General features: G+C 37.8%; 1 protein-coding gene across 1 annotated transcript in view; it reads left to right on the top strand.

Annotated features, from left to right (window-relative positions):
• The window catches only part of PCSK2 (proprotein convertase subtilisin/kexin type 2), a 274,278-nt gene that overhangs the window by 27,433 nt on the left and 232,684 nt on the right, over nt 1–14,161 (top strand). The window contains exon 2 of the mRNA XM_027623782.2: nt 13,442–13,546. Within this exon, the coding sequence (XP_027479583.1) occupies nt 13,442–13,546 (105 nt within the window). The remainder of the gene's footprint in view (nt 1–13,441; nt 13,547–14,161) is intronic.

Genomic DNA, 14,161 nt, shown 5'->3' with positions numbered 1-14,161 from the left:
AATTCCTTTCCTCCAGCTTTATTATCTATGTGGAATTTAATATGGCACCAGTGAACTTCATTAAGAAATCACATTTGATATTGCCTTGGCCAAGTGCAGCCTTCTTCTGGATTATTCCAGGTTTTGAAAAAAAAAAACAAAAACAAAAAAACAACTTGCTTGTGAAGAAACTCTCAAGTGAATTCGCAGCTCAGGTGACCACTTTTTACCCCTTCTTCTTCTTTGTCATTTTGAGATAGCCTCCACCCCAGAGCTGATGCTTGGTAGTGATTAATCTCTCTTGTCTTCCACAACTGTTGAAGAGAGCTTAGGCCCAACTACAGACAAAAATAACAGATTGTCTCAGTCATATCTATAATCAACTGGATTTTTTCTCCCACTAGAACATGTGAGGGTATCTCTACTCCCAGTTCAATCTCACAAGTTTCTATGTGTTCAAACCCTCTTAAGACGTACCTTTTGCCAAGCACTTATTAGAGTTCTAGATGGTTCAGAGCTAGAAGGTACAATATGCATCACTCATTGGTTCACAAATTTAAGTTTTGTTTGGCCACCATAGTTCTTTCAATCTTTTTGTCCTAAGAAAGGCATGTACTCTCCAATTTACTACAAGCCTCGCTGCTCCTTATTGTCTCACATACTTGTATTTCCTGCTTGCCTCCCAAAGCATGAAACGTTTCACTAATGCCCGAAGAATGCCATACCCAGAGATAGTCATCTACATTGAGGCAGACAGCTACTTAGCAACTCCTCCCAAGTTCAGTCTAGAACGTCTTGATTTTTATTTATTCAACAAATATTTATGAAGCTCATGCTCTATACCAGATACCTGGAAGCAAAACAGGGATTGTCCTCATGGAGCCTGCATTTGTCCCCAAGACTGTCTCCAGAGAATATTCTTTTTGAAATACCAGGATAATTTTGAAAGATGAAGATTTAGATAATGTGTCCATAGTTCAATTTTTTAAGCTTAAGATTCTTCTGGTCCCTAACATTCCATACAAAACCAGTCTTGTGTATGAATCTTCCCATAAGGAAGAAGTGTTTCCTTACTGTAAAATGTGCATGGTCCACTTTGCTACAGGTTAGAATTGCTCTGCTGGGATTGACTGAGGATATTCAGTTGGCCGACAATGAGAACAAGACAGATGATCAGAGCACTTAGAGAAATTAGGCACTATCAGCCTTTGATAGTAAATTACAAATGTAAAAATGAAAATGTAAAGCTCTAATCTGAAAAATGTGGATCAAAAAATGTTCAGGGTTCCTGGTTTAAGAATGGACTAGTAAATGCAGGATGTTCTCCACAAAATGGTTGAACAAAAGGCACCTCCTTTCTGTACTGTGGAAGTTGGTTGGTTCCTGCCCAACCCATGGAGGGGGTGTAGTCCAGTGTGAACCTGAGGAGTATGGTCTGTTCCCTCCTCATCTTGGGCTTTCAACCAGACTATCCCTACCCTTGCTCTGGATGGCAGCTGTGACTTCATAGTTGATATATTAGTCTGCTTTTTAAAAAAAAGTTTTCTGTTTCATGATGGGAATAGATATTTAATCTGTGTATCAGTTTAAACAAATTGACTTTTTTGTTGTTTTAATTAAGAAATAAAATCATGGTAGAAAATATGTTTTTCCCTTCCTTTGCCCTAAAGTTGACATTCTAACCTGTCTATTTGTAAACTTCAGAATTCTTGTTGAGATCAGTTTACCTTGCACACAATCCAGGGGAACCAGTATTGGTCTCTGGGCGGGTATCAGTAACATGCAAGGTCTATCCCCCGATTGGCCCAAAGAAAGACAAATCCTATGTAGGAAAGAAATTCAAGGGAGAGTGAAAAATAGGAGAAAGAACATGGGCTTCAAAGTCAGCCAGACCTGGGTTCAAATAAATTTTTCTGCACCTCTGTCTCCTCATACTTAAAATAGAAATAATAACACCCACCTCACAGGACTGCTCCAATCAGAAAATAGGGTAATGTTTTTGAAGAGCCTGACATAGGTGGCAAGGTGAATTTACAAATGGATCTTTTCTTTGAGCTGTTTTCTGCTGGGGACTGGCAACATCCTGGTTTGTGGTTAGAGGATGACTCCCTGTGTGTGTCAGTTATCCTGTCTAGCAGATCCAAAAATGCTGGCATTCATGCCATGCCTTCTGTCGGGAGATGGCTATTGGAAAGTCCCAAAACATCAGCTGGTCCATGAGGCATCTTCAGGGTGGACCTCCTGGTATGCTCTAATTATGGTACATTGATTATTGATGACCCAATTATTGGCCTTCCTAGATTTGCCCTGGAATTTTGAAATCCTCTCTATTCTGACTATGGGCTAACCTCTGACTTTCTTTGGCCGAAAGTAGATGGTAAAAGTGCTGGTGTGGCAGTTCTAAGCCTGGGACTCAAGAGGCCTTACACATCCCCATTTAGTTTTTTGCACTGTTGTATTTACTTTTGGAACCCTGCCTCATCCATGAGAACAAGCCTGGGCAAGGCTGCTGGAGGATGAGAGACTGGGTGGAGGAGAACTGAGGTGCCCTGCTAATAGCCAATTAACACTCAGAAGCAGAGCCAACTCCATAAACTACCAACTGACTACACATGCGTGAGGTAGCCCAGTCAAGACCTGAACTACCACTCAATGAGCCTAAACTGTTGACCCAGGAAATTGTGAGCTAAATAGGTGGTTGCTGTTTGAAGCTACTAAGATCTGTGGTGTTTTGTAACACACATTATCATGGTGATACATGACTGAACCCTGAGTGACTGGGAAGTTTCCTTCACTGCTAGAGAACTTTAATGAGGACCCATGAGGCTTCTCAGCCATTGGAGTGGCAGCCTCGCTCCACAGATTTGCCTGTCTTTCCAATCTTGAGCCATTGATCATGTTCTTTGAGCTTCTTTGTGAATCACCCAAGAGCCTGACAGCAGAGGCAGCTAACTGTGGCCCTGGGGAGCCATAAGATGAAGAAAGAGTCCTTTGCAGGAACAGAGGTGGTCTTTACCTGTTGTTCTCCAGACCCACTTTTTGTCCCTCTCTTTCCAAAGTAAAACAGGAAGAAGTGAGAGGATTCAAATAGCTTAGAAATGTGATCCTAGGTCCAGACTCTGAGGAGGAGGAGCTTTAGTTGACAGAAATATGCAAGTCAGTAGGGGTGAGTGTTTACAGCCTATATATAAGGGATTGTTCAGGCTGGGGTCATAATTGCAATACAGGCCTTTGGTATCCCCTTATCTGCCTCTTACTCCTCTTCACTTCCTTTCTGGCCCCAGAAATTTCCATTCCATCAGCAAATCTGAATTGAGGCATTTAGCTAGCCATGGTTTAGAGAGTTAGCCCTCCCAGGGATAACTGCACTTTCATGAGACCAAGGATTCAATACACACACACACACACACACACACACACACAAAAACTTAGGATGGGGCTAAGCAGGAACCTTGTGAGGCAAAGAAAAAGTCACACCAACTTCCCCTTATTCTCCCATAGAAGTCCTCAGCCTGCCCCTTCCTCTCTCCTTCTCTCTTCTCCCGACTTCCACCACCTACTTCAAAGCTTCTATTTCTAGTCTTCGTTTTTCTGTACTGTCGTATGTTTCTGTCCACTACACGGTATAATTTTCTTGTTTGTTCATTTCTTCACTCACCTGTAAGTAGCTGTAGGGCAGAGCCTGGGACTCCCCCATGCCCTTTCCCTTTTTCCCCATCCTTATTTGCCGACTGCAGATTGCATGCAATCTAGAGGAATCAAGAATGGTCTCAATAAATGTCAGTGTAATGCAGAGCCTAGATCTGTCTATAAAATGCAGGGTCCAAAATGAAATTGATAAGCAATTATCAGCTAAGCCGTTTTCAGTCTTTGATACATTTTTTTTTGTTTCTTAGTTTTTATTCCTTAAACCTCTTGACAGCAGCTCTTCTTGATAATAAAATTACAAAAATCTTCATATGTGGAATGACATTCAATATTCTATCAAACTAGACTCCCAACTTAGCCTGACTGAGCATCATGAAAATCAGCACAATGGACAAATGTGAAGAAAGTAGGCAAATAATATAATGGGCCTAAACCAGACAGTCTTAACTGTTTGAAGGCTCTGGATCCATTTGATAATTTCTAAGAAACTGTGGACTCTGGTGAGAACAAGCAAATGCATAGAAGCACAAAATTTGGGGTGGAGGCCATGCTTACAGCCCTTCTGGAACACCCATGGATTGTGTAAGTGGATAAAACTCTGGTCCAAAGGAAAGCAGGCCATGGACTCTGGGAGGATTTCACATGCCTTTTGATTGGTTCATAATTGGCTGCCAGCTCCCTGAGGTTCCCTCCTGTTGAGGAATGGGAATGTGTGGGTTCAGAGAAGAGCTTTGGCTTGGAGTCATGGTTATCAGGGGGAAAAGGAAGCAAGAGAGAAGGAAGAAAGGCAATAGGAAGTGTTGCTGGGATTGGTAAAATTTTGCAGCATAATGAGAATTTCTAAAATCTCTGCAAGTCTGAGCTAGCAACGTTATTATACCGTCACCCAGCCTGAACCTTCAAGTTGACAATTTGCTGTAAATTCTTCTTTCACTTGTTTTTCTCCTTCCTTCTGGAGCCAAGCATATTTTGCCTTAAGAAAAAAAGGTGATGGTATAAAAGAAGTGTGTGTGTGTGTGTGTGTGTGTGTGTGTGTAAGTGAAGAAAACATTTGAAAATATACTAAGTGCTGATGTATATGAGAGGTTTCTTACTGGAACACTCAGGTGAGTGTTTGAGGACCTAACACTATTTCTAATATGTCTTTTCTATTTATAGGATTAGCATTCTACTTGAAAAACCGGAGAATGCATGAGCATTACATTATTGAGGTCTGTGTAGGCAGCAACCTTATACTATTGTAAGTTACACAGCGTCTTTCTCTGCTTGTGGTGGCCTCATGCTTACACACTGATCTCCTCAGACAGCCCTTCTTAGATGCTCAGAAGACAGCAGATTTGGGCTCTACAACCCAAAGACAAGAGGCAAAATGACACCAAAAAATAACGAATGCCTGCAGACTAATCTCCCATTAGGTCTGTGATCAATCAGTTTGCCTGTTTATTGCCACTTTCCAGTTTCAGTTCCATGAGACCAGTTAGCTCCATCTCTAACCTAGCCAAGAAAGAGAATCCCAGGTCTTGGGTCCCAAGAACATAGCAGAGGGGATGTCACTCACCAGCTTGGCTGTCCTTTGGTCACACTTGTCTTCATTAGGAATTCCAGCCTGCAAACTGGGATTCACAGCCATAGTTGCAAAGGTGTCTGGGGCATAGACCGAGGCTACAGTGGAAGCAGCATGATAGGAAAGGTGCTGATTTCCAGTCAGGAGACCTGGGATTTCTGCCAGGATTTCCTTCTCAACTGGGAGAACCCTACCCCTCCCTGAGCCAGAGCCTTTTCTCATTTTATAAAATGAAGCAGTTAGACTGAGCCAAAGTGCAACCCAATTGCCTTCAGGTAACATAATCATTGAAATGACCTCTGTATGTGACAATAGGACATGGCGGGGCTTCTAGCTTGAATGTCCTCTTAAGGACATTCAAATTTAATTTTTTAATTATTTTTACATTTTTTAAATTTCAATTTGGAGATAACTTTAGACTTAATTTTTTTTTTTTTTGGCAAAAATAACACATGCACACCCATGTTCATAGTGGCATGGTTCACAATGGCCAAAAGGTGGAAGCAACCCAGGCATTCATCAATACATAATATACATTTAAGGTATATTCAGCCTTAAAGAGGGAACAGATTCTGACACATGCCACACATGGGTGAACCTTGAAGATATTGTGCTGAGTGAAATAAACAAGTCACAAAAAGAAAGATACTGCCTGATTCCAGCCTTTCTCAAGTTAACATCTTACATAACCATAGCACAAATACGAAAGCCAGGAAAATAACTGATATAATATTACTAATTAATCTACAAACTTTGTTCAAATTTTTCCCACTAAAGTCCTTTCTACTGATCTGGGATCCAATCCAGGATATGCAATCACATAAGTGATGTTGTCTTCTTCTTGGTGCATCATATCATGAGGCACATGATTCTGATACATTTCATCTCTGGTGAGGCTAACTTGATCACTTCTTTTAAACAGTGTCTCTTTGATTTCTCCACTATAAAGGTATTATTTCTCTTTATTTATCATTATATTTCACTCACTAAGTTTAGTATCATTGCTGAAGCTTGCCAGCCACAATTATTACCAGGGTGTTTCCTAAAGGATGGTATCCAATTTCTATCATTACTTCTACATTTGTTAGTTGGAATTCCACTCTAAGGAAGAATTTCCTTTTTGCCTCCATTAATTTCTGAAAATCAGTAAAACAAAGCCAGAATAATGTCCCTCCAATGCTCACTGGTACTTGATAACTTCAAAGTCCTTTCTAGTGTTAAAAATTCTCAGATTCATCATGCCCCCCACAACAGGAAATAAAACTCCCAAGTTCATACCACCTGAAAGTGATCAAAGGCACAAGTCTTTGGGAAGCAAAAGGTCAGCACACTTATATTTTCTTTCCTTTTCCATTCTCCACGCACCCTCACATTTGAAGTCAAATCTTGACATTACCCTGAATATATCAGTGGGGTTAAGTAGAAAAAAACGTTCAAGAACCACTGAGCCTGGAAAATGCACATGAAATATTTATGTTTAATTTACCCTGGAGAATGTGATTTTTAATGAACAGGAACTAAATCACAAAAGCTGCAGCGTCCTAAAAGATTTTCATTCACACATCAGACTCCTAGACAAGTCTGCTGTGCCCTTGCAGTTCATCCAGTATCTGCTGCTCTGGCCCCAAGGCCCCCTCTCAACTGTGCCAGGAAGGTCATTTGAGGGACCCTAGTGGAGCTGTTCCAGGCTGGTATCACCAATTAACAAACAGAACCAATAGTGTAGAATTTCAAGTTTGCAAAGTTTTAAAAGCTGAGGGAACAAAACTCTTTTTTAGCCAGCTCTTTGTTGTTATCTGTTGCTGAGTAACAAACCAACCTAAAACTTAGTAGTACAAAACAACAGCCATTTTATTATGTTCATGAAATTGGGATCAGAAATTCAGGCAGGGCACAGTGGGGATGGCTTGTTGATGGTCCACATAGGAATTCAGTTGGGAAGACTTAGCAGCTGAAGGATGATTAGCATGGCTGGAATCTGGGATCATCCAAAGCTTCCTCATTTATATATTTGGCACCCAAAATGGGGTAACTTGAAGACTTGACCCAACCAAACTTGTCAACCAAAGCTCTCCACAAGCCTCCCAAAGTTGTTTGGGCTTTCTCATAGCATGGCAGCCTGGGAGTAGTTGAACTTCTTAAATGGCAGATTATGACTTTAAGAGAAAGTGTTTTGGTGAACAAAGCAGAAGTCACATGGTCTTTTATGACCTAGCCTCAAAAGTCACATGGCATCATTTTCACCATATTCTTTAGATTAAAGCAGTCACATTCCCCAGATTCAAGAGTTGGAATCACGTACTCCATCTCTTGATGGGAAGACTGTCAAAGAACTTGCACCTATATTTTAAAAATAGACACACCCTTCAAAATTGAAACATTAGGAAAATACATACTTTAATAAAAATGAAAATATTCCCTTTGTCTGAATACCTTCCCTTCCTCCAGAAATTTCATGAACCACTCCTGAGATATCCCCCTGACTGAAATAATCTCTCCTCCAGGTCCTAATGGCACTTTGCCCATAACTATGTTGGTGCACACTGTACTCCAACAATAAAAATACTTGCTAATCCTTACTGAGTGCCACTATGTTCCAAGCATTATTCCAAGAAATTCCCATGCATTATCTCACTTAATTCTCAGACAATGTGAAAAGGAGACACTCCTATTTTATAAATGAGTAAATTGAGGCCCAGAAGGATTAAATAACTTGCCAGAAGGTCATGTTAAGTGGAAGAGCCAAAGTTTAAACCAAGGCACCCAAGAATTCATGCTCTTAACTCATTCCATCACAGAGTACAATTTATATGCTGCTGTGTGTAAATAGGCCTTCCCTGGTGGATTAAGACCTATTTTCATGTCATATTTATCTTTGCCTCTCCAGTGCAAAACATAGCACCTGGCTTATGACAAGCAATAGCAAAAGGCATAAAAGACATGAACAGGCAATTCAAAGAGAAGGATTTAAAATGTTTAATAAACATAAGAAAAGATGTTCAGACTTTAAAAACAAAGAAATCCAAATAAGATGGCATATTTTGTTTATTAAATAGGCAGAATTAAAATGTGCAGTGTTGTTGAATGGACAATGGATTTTTTTTATTATGTTCATTTAGCCACTGTATAGTACATAATTAGCTTTTGATGTACTTAAAGAAGAAATAATTCTACTGAAGCTGTTCCAAAAAATAGAAATAGAAGGAAAGCTTCCAAACTCCTTCTATGAGGTCAGCATTATCCTGATCCCAAAACCAGGCAAAGACCCCATCAAAAAGGAGAATTATAGACCAATATCCCTGATGAACATGGATGCCAACATACTCAACAAGATTCTAGTTAATAGGATCCAACAGTATATTAAAAGGACAATGGGTATTTTTATTCTCACTTTTTGGTTGATCTTATGCAACTTGATAGGAAAACTTTTGGGGGATATTTATCAAAATGTGACTGTTCAGGGACACCTGGGTGGCTCATTTGGTTAAGCATCTGCCTTCGGCTTAGGTCATGATCTCAGGGTCCTGGGATCAAGCCTGGTATTGGCTCCCTACTCAGCAAGAAGTCTGCTTCTCCCTCTGACTCTCCCCCTGATCATGCTCATGCACATGCACTCTCTCTCTCTCTCTTAAATAAATAAATAAAATCTTTTTAAAAATGCTAATGTTCATAATCTCTAATTAAATGATTGAACTGGGATATATCCTTTAAGAAAACTTTCATCTATGCATATAATGACATTTACAAGGCTCTTCATCACAGGATTTTTTAAATAACATTTTTATTGAGACAATTCACAAATCATAAAATTTGTCCTTTCAAAATGTACAATTTAGTGATTTTTAATATATACAAAAAGTTGTGAAATCTTACCATGATCTACTTTTAGAACAGTTTGATCATTCCAAAAAGGAACCCTGTGCCATCATCAATCATTCTGTATTGCTGCCTCTTCTTCGTCCCTGATGTAAACACTAATTTACTTTGTATTTCTGTGTTTATCTGTTCTGGACATTACATGTAAAGGAAGTGATACAATATGTGGCCTTTTTTTTGGTCTGGTTTCTTGCGTTTAGCCTTTAGTTTTTGAAGTTTCATCTGTATTGTAGCAGGTAACCATGCTTCATTCCTTTTTGTTCTCAAATAACATTCTATTGTATCTACATACCACATTTTGTTCATCCATTCATCATTTGGTAGACATTTTGGTTGTTTCTAGTTTTTACCTATTGTGAATGGTGCTACTAAGAAAATTTGTGTGCATGTCTTTGTGTAGACATGTGCTTTCATTTCTCTTGGATATATACCTATAATTAGAATTGCTGGATCAATTCTTTAACATTTTAAAATTTTGAGTAACTGCCAAAGTGTTTTCCAAAGTGGCTGTACCATTTCACTATCCACAAGCAATGTATAAGGGTTCAAATTTTTTCACACATTGTCACCGATACTTGCTTGTTTTTATAGTTTTTGTTTTTATTTTTGTTTTTTCTAGTGGGTATAAAGTGATATCTCATTGTGGTTTGATTTGTAATTCCCTAATGACTAATGATGCTGAACAATTTTTCATGTGTTTATTGGTCATTTATGTATCTTTTTGGAGAAATACATATTCAAATCTTTTGTCCATTTTTTCAAATTGAGTTATTTGACTTTATTGCTGAATTGTACTTAATATATGGTATGAGTCCCTCATCATAGATATGATTTGAAAATACTTTATCTCATTTTGCGGGTTGTTTTTTCATTTTATTGATGATTACCTTTAAAGCACAAACATTATTAGTTTCAATGAAATCCGATTTTGGACAGTTTTTTGTCCTTTGTACTTTTGGTGTCACATCTAAGAAGTCATTGCCTAGGCTAAAGTCATGAATATTTACTTCTAAGTTTTATTCTAAGATTTGTAGAGCTTCACTTCTTACATTTAGGGCCATAAATAATTTTGAGTTAAAATTTTTGTACAGTGTGAGAGACGAATCCAAATTCATTCTTTTTGTGTGGATATTCAGTTTTCCAAGGATGACTTGTTGAAAAGACTACTTTTTCCCATTGAATTTTCATAGCACCAAGGTTAAAATCAATTAACCAGATATTACTATAAATTATTTCTGGACTCTCAATTTTATACCATTGAACTCTATGTCTCTCCTTATGCCAATACCAGACTGTTTTGTATTAAGTTTTGAAATGGGAAAGTGTGAGTCTTCCAACTTTGTTATTTTTTGGAGATTGCTTTGGCTATTTGGGGTCCTGTGCATTTCCATATGAATTTTAAGATCAGCAAATATGGGGAGTATTACCATCTTAAAAATCCATGAACATGGGATGTCTTTCCATTTATTTATATCTTCTTTAATTTCTTTCAATGATGTTTTGTACTTTTCAGTGTACAAGACTTGTACTTCTTTTGGTAAATTTATTCTCAAGTATTTTACTTATTTGATGTTATTGTAAGTGAAACTGATTTCTTAATTCTATTCTTGGATTGGTCATTGCTAGCATATACAAATATAATAGATTTTGTATGTTAATTTTATATCTTACAACCACACTGAACTGAACTCATTTGTTAATTTGAATAGGCTTTTTTTGTGGATTTCTCAGGAATTTCTATGTACAAGATTATGTCTTCTGCAAATAGAGATAATTTTTTCTTCCTTTCCAATCTGGATGCCTTTATTTCTATTTCTTGCCTGATTGTCCTGGCTGGAACCACCAGTACACTGTTTAATATAAGTGGCAAGATCAGACAAGCTTGTCTTGCTCTGATCTTAAGGGGAAAGCATTCAGCCTTTCAGCATTATATATGATGTTGGCTGTTTTCATAGATACATTTATCAGATTGAGGAATACCCTTTCATTCTAAGTTTTTTGAATGTTTTAACATAAAAGAGTGTTGGATTTGTCTAATGATCATGTCAATAAATACTTTTAAAAATACTTAAATTTAAAAGAAATACTTTTTTAAAAAAGTATTTATTGAGGTGATCATGTGGTTTTTGTCCTTTATTCTATTGATATTGTTATTATATTAACTTATTTTCAGCTGTTAAAACAACTTTGCATTCCTAGGATAAATCCCACTTGGTCATGTATATAATCCTTTGTATAAGTTGCTGGTTTCAGTTTGCTACTATTTTGATGAGGATTTATGGGCTGATATTTGTAAAGCATAGTGGTCTGCAGTTTTCTTTTCTTGTGATATCTTTGTCTGGTCCTCACTTGAGGGTAATATTGGCCTTGATAATGAGTTGGGAAGTGTTCCTTCATCTTCCATTTTTTGGAAGAGTTTCTGAAGGATTGATATAAGTTCTGTAAACATTTCCCTCTAAATACTGCTTTAACTGCACCCCAAAAGTTTTTAAATTCTGTGTTTTTGTTTTCATGTATCTCAAAGTATTTTGGAATAGTCAGTGTGATTTCTTCTTTGACCCATCAATTATTTAGGAGTAGGTTGTTTTCCAAATTTCCAGATTTTTCATCTTATTGATTTTTAAAGTAATTAGAAATTGTGATCAGATAACATACTTTGTGTTACTTTACTCCATCTAAATTTATTGAAGCTTGATTTGTGGCCTAATATATGATCTATTTTGGAGCATGTTCCTTGTGTACTTGAGAAGACTATGAATTCTGCTGTAGTTGGGTAGAATATTCTATAAAAGTCTCTTAGGTTTAGTTGATTTTTGGTTTTGTTCAAGTCTTCAATTTACTTTTTGGTCTGCATACTTGTTCTACTTATTATTGAAAATGGGCTATTGAATTCTCCAACTGTTATTGATGCCTTGTCTATTTCTCCCTTTGATTTGTCAGTTTTTGTTTTGTTAATTTGGGGACTTTGTTGTTACATGCATATTATTTATAATTATCTGTCTTTTTGATGTATTAACTCTTTTATCACTATAAAATGTCATTCCTTGTCTTTAGTAACATTTTTTTATTAAAACCAAATATATCTAGTATATGTAGTCAGTCCTCCTCTCTTTTGGTTACTGTTTGTATGGTATATCTTTTCACATCTCTTGACTTCAACCCATTTATATATTTGAATCTAAAGTGTATCTCTTGTAGATAGCATATAGTTGAATAATGGGATTGGGTTTTTTTTTTCCATTCATTCTGTAAATCTCTGTCTTTTGATTGGAATTTTCAATCCATTTACATTTAATGTAATACCTAAAAGATATTTACACTTGCCATTTTACTATGTGCTTTCTATAGGTCTTATAAAATTTTTTCTTCTTTCATAATGGCCTTTTTGTGTTAATATTTTTAGTGCACCATTTTAATGACCTTGTTGCTTATTTTACTATATATTTTGTAGTTATTTTCTTGGTGGATGACCTGGAGATTACAATAAATAAATTAAACAATAAATAATGTAAACAGATTAATACCAGCTTGATTTCAAAAGTATACAGGAACTTCACTCCAATATAGCTATGATTCTTTTTCCATCATTTGTGGTACTAATACATCTTTATACATTATAAGCCCCCAAACATAGTTTTACCATAGGATAAGTGATAGTCTTCCTTAGGTTCTCTCAGATTCTCATACTTGGGAAGAACTAAAGCAATTTATTTAGAGTCTCTAATCTTCAGCTTCCTCATCTGTCAGGACTTGAGCAGCAGACAAGCTCTAATTATTATGGCTTCTCCAACTAGCTCTAACACCCATACCTAATCCCAGGTATCCTTAGCATAGGGAGACAGGGAAATCTGGAATTCAGGAAACCCATCATCCAACAGGTGCTTACCAGATTTAGATGGTTGCACTGTGCCCAATATGATGAAAGACTTCAAGGAGTCACAGAGAAAGTCTAAGATACAGGACAGATAATCCAGCTGTGAAGACAGGAGTAGGTCACAACACAATTCTGGAACAACCAGACATAGAGTGGAAATACTAGTTCAAGAGAAGAGAATGGAGAACTTGGTGTGGGTGAATAGAAAGGGAAGGCTCCATGGAGAAGAAATTTTTTAAAATGGGTAGAAACTAAAGAAATAGAGGAAAGAGTAGAAGGTATTTGGGGAGGAGAAGTGAATGGGCAGTATATAAGAAAAGTAGAGAAAACAAAAGTACAGTGATAGGGAAATAGAAGTCCAAGTCTCATAGGAAGCTGCCAGTTTTCTCACATACATCCCATCCCATGGAGCCCTAGCATGCAGCCCCAGCTTTGGTTTCCCTGTCCTGGGGCCACCCCCAGAAGCTAATTATGTCTTATGTCTGTTTGACTCTCCACAGCTTCCCTTCACTGAAGGACTGTACCATTTTTATCACAATGGCTTAGCAAAGGCCAAGAGAAGACGCAGTCTACATCACAAGCAGCAGTTGGAGAGAGACCCCAGGGTGAGTTTCCTTGGACATCTGCCTTTCAACCTCTTCTGCCACAACTGAGCCCACTGAGGGGATGTATAAAGGGGTGGGCTGAGAATTTTGAAGTAAAGACACTCAATGTACTGTGATAAGCAAAATGGATCCTTGGCAGAGAAGCACTGGATACTCTCCACTCTTCTACCTTGTGTATAATAAGTAAATTTTTTATAGGCTGTGGGGCAGGAGAGTAATAAACAGGGATACCACCCCTTTACTGGCTATCTTTTCCTGCATTATTGTGTTTGGACTTCTGGTTGCCTCGGAACCTGTTTTGGCTTATGATGGGTGGGGAGAAACCAGTCATTTAATGAGTCATTTTATGGAAGGTTTCTACTGATGAGCCCTATGCTCTTAGGAGGTTGCTGTGCCTCATATTGGGCATGGAGAAATGACTGGGCCAGTGAGTGATTAGCTTACGGTAAGCAGCAGGCTTCTCAGTATCCATGCATGGTTGCATCCCCAAGACCACCTCAGCCATTCTCTCCTATATTTTCTCACAATCACCTAATTTACCCTGAGGCCTTGATGGTGCTCATAACCCCCATTTTTTAATTTACAATCTTTACCTTGCTCTTAGAATCTAGATCT

This window comes from Zalophus californianus, chromosome 8 (genome assembly GCF_009762305.2).
Source record: "Zalophus californianus isolate mZalCal1 chromosome 8, mZalCal1.pri.v2, whole genome shotgun sequence".
Classification (NCBI taxonomy): domain Eukaryota; kingdom Metazoa; phylum Chordata; class Mammalia; order Carnivora; family Otariidae; genus Zalophus; species Zalophus californianus.
The sequence above is the reverse complement of the archived record's forward strand: the minus strand, read 5'-3'. Positions and strand labels throughout refer to the sequence as shown.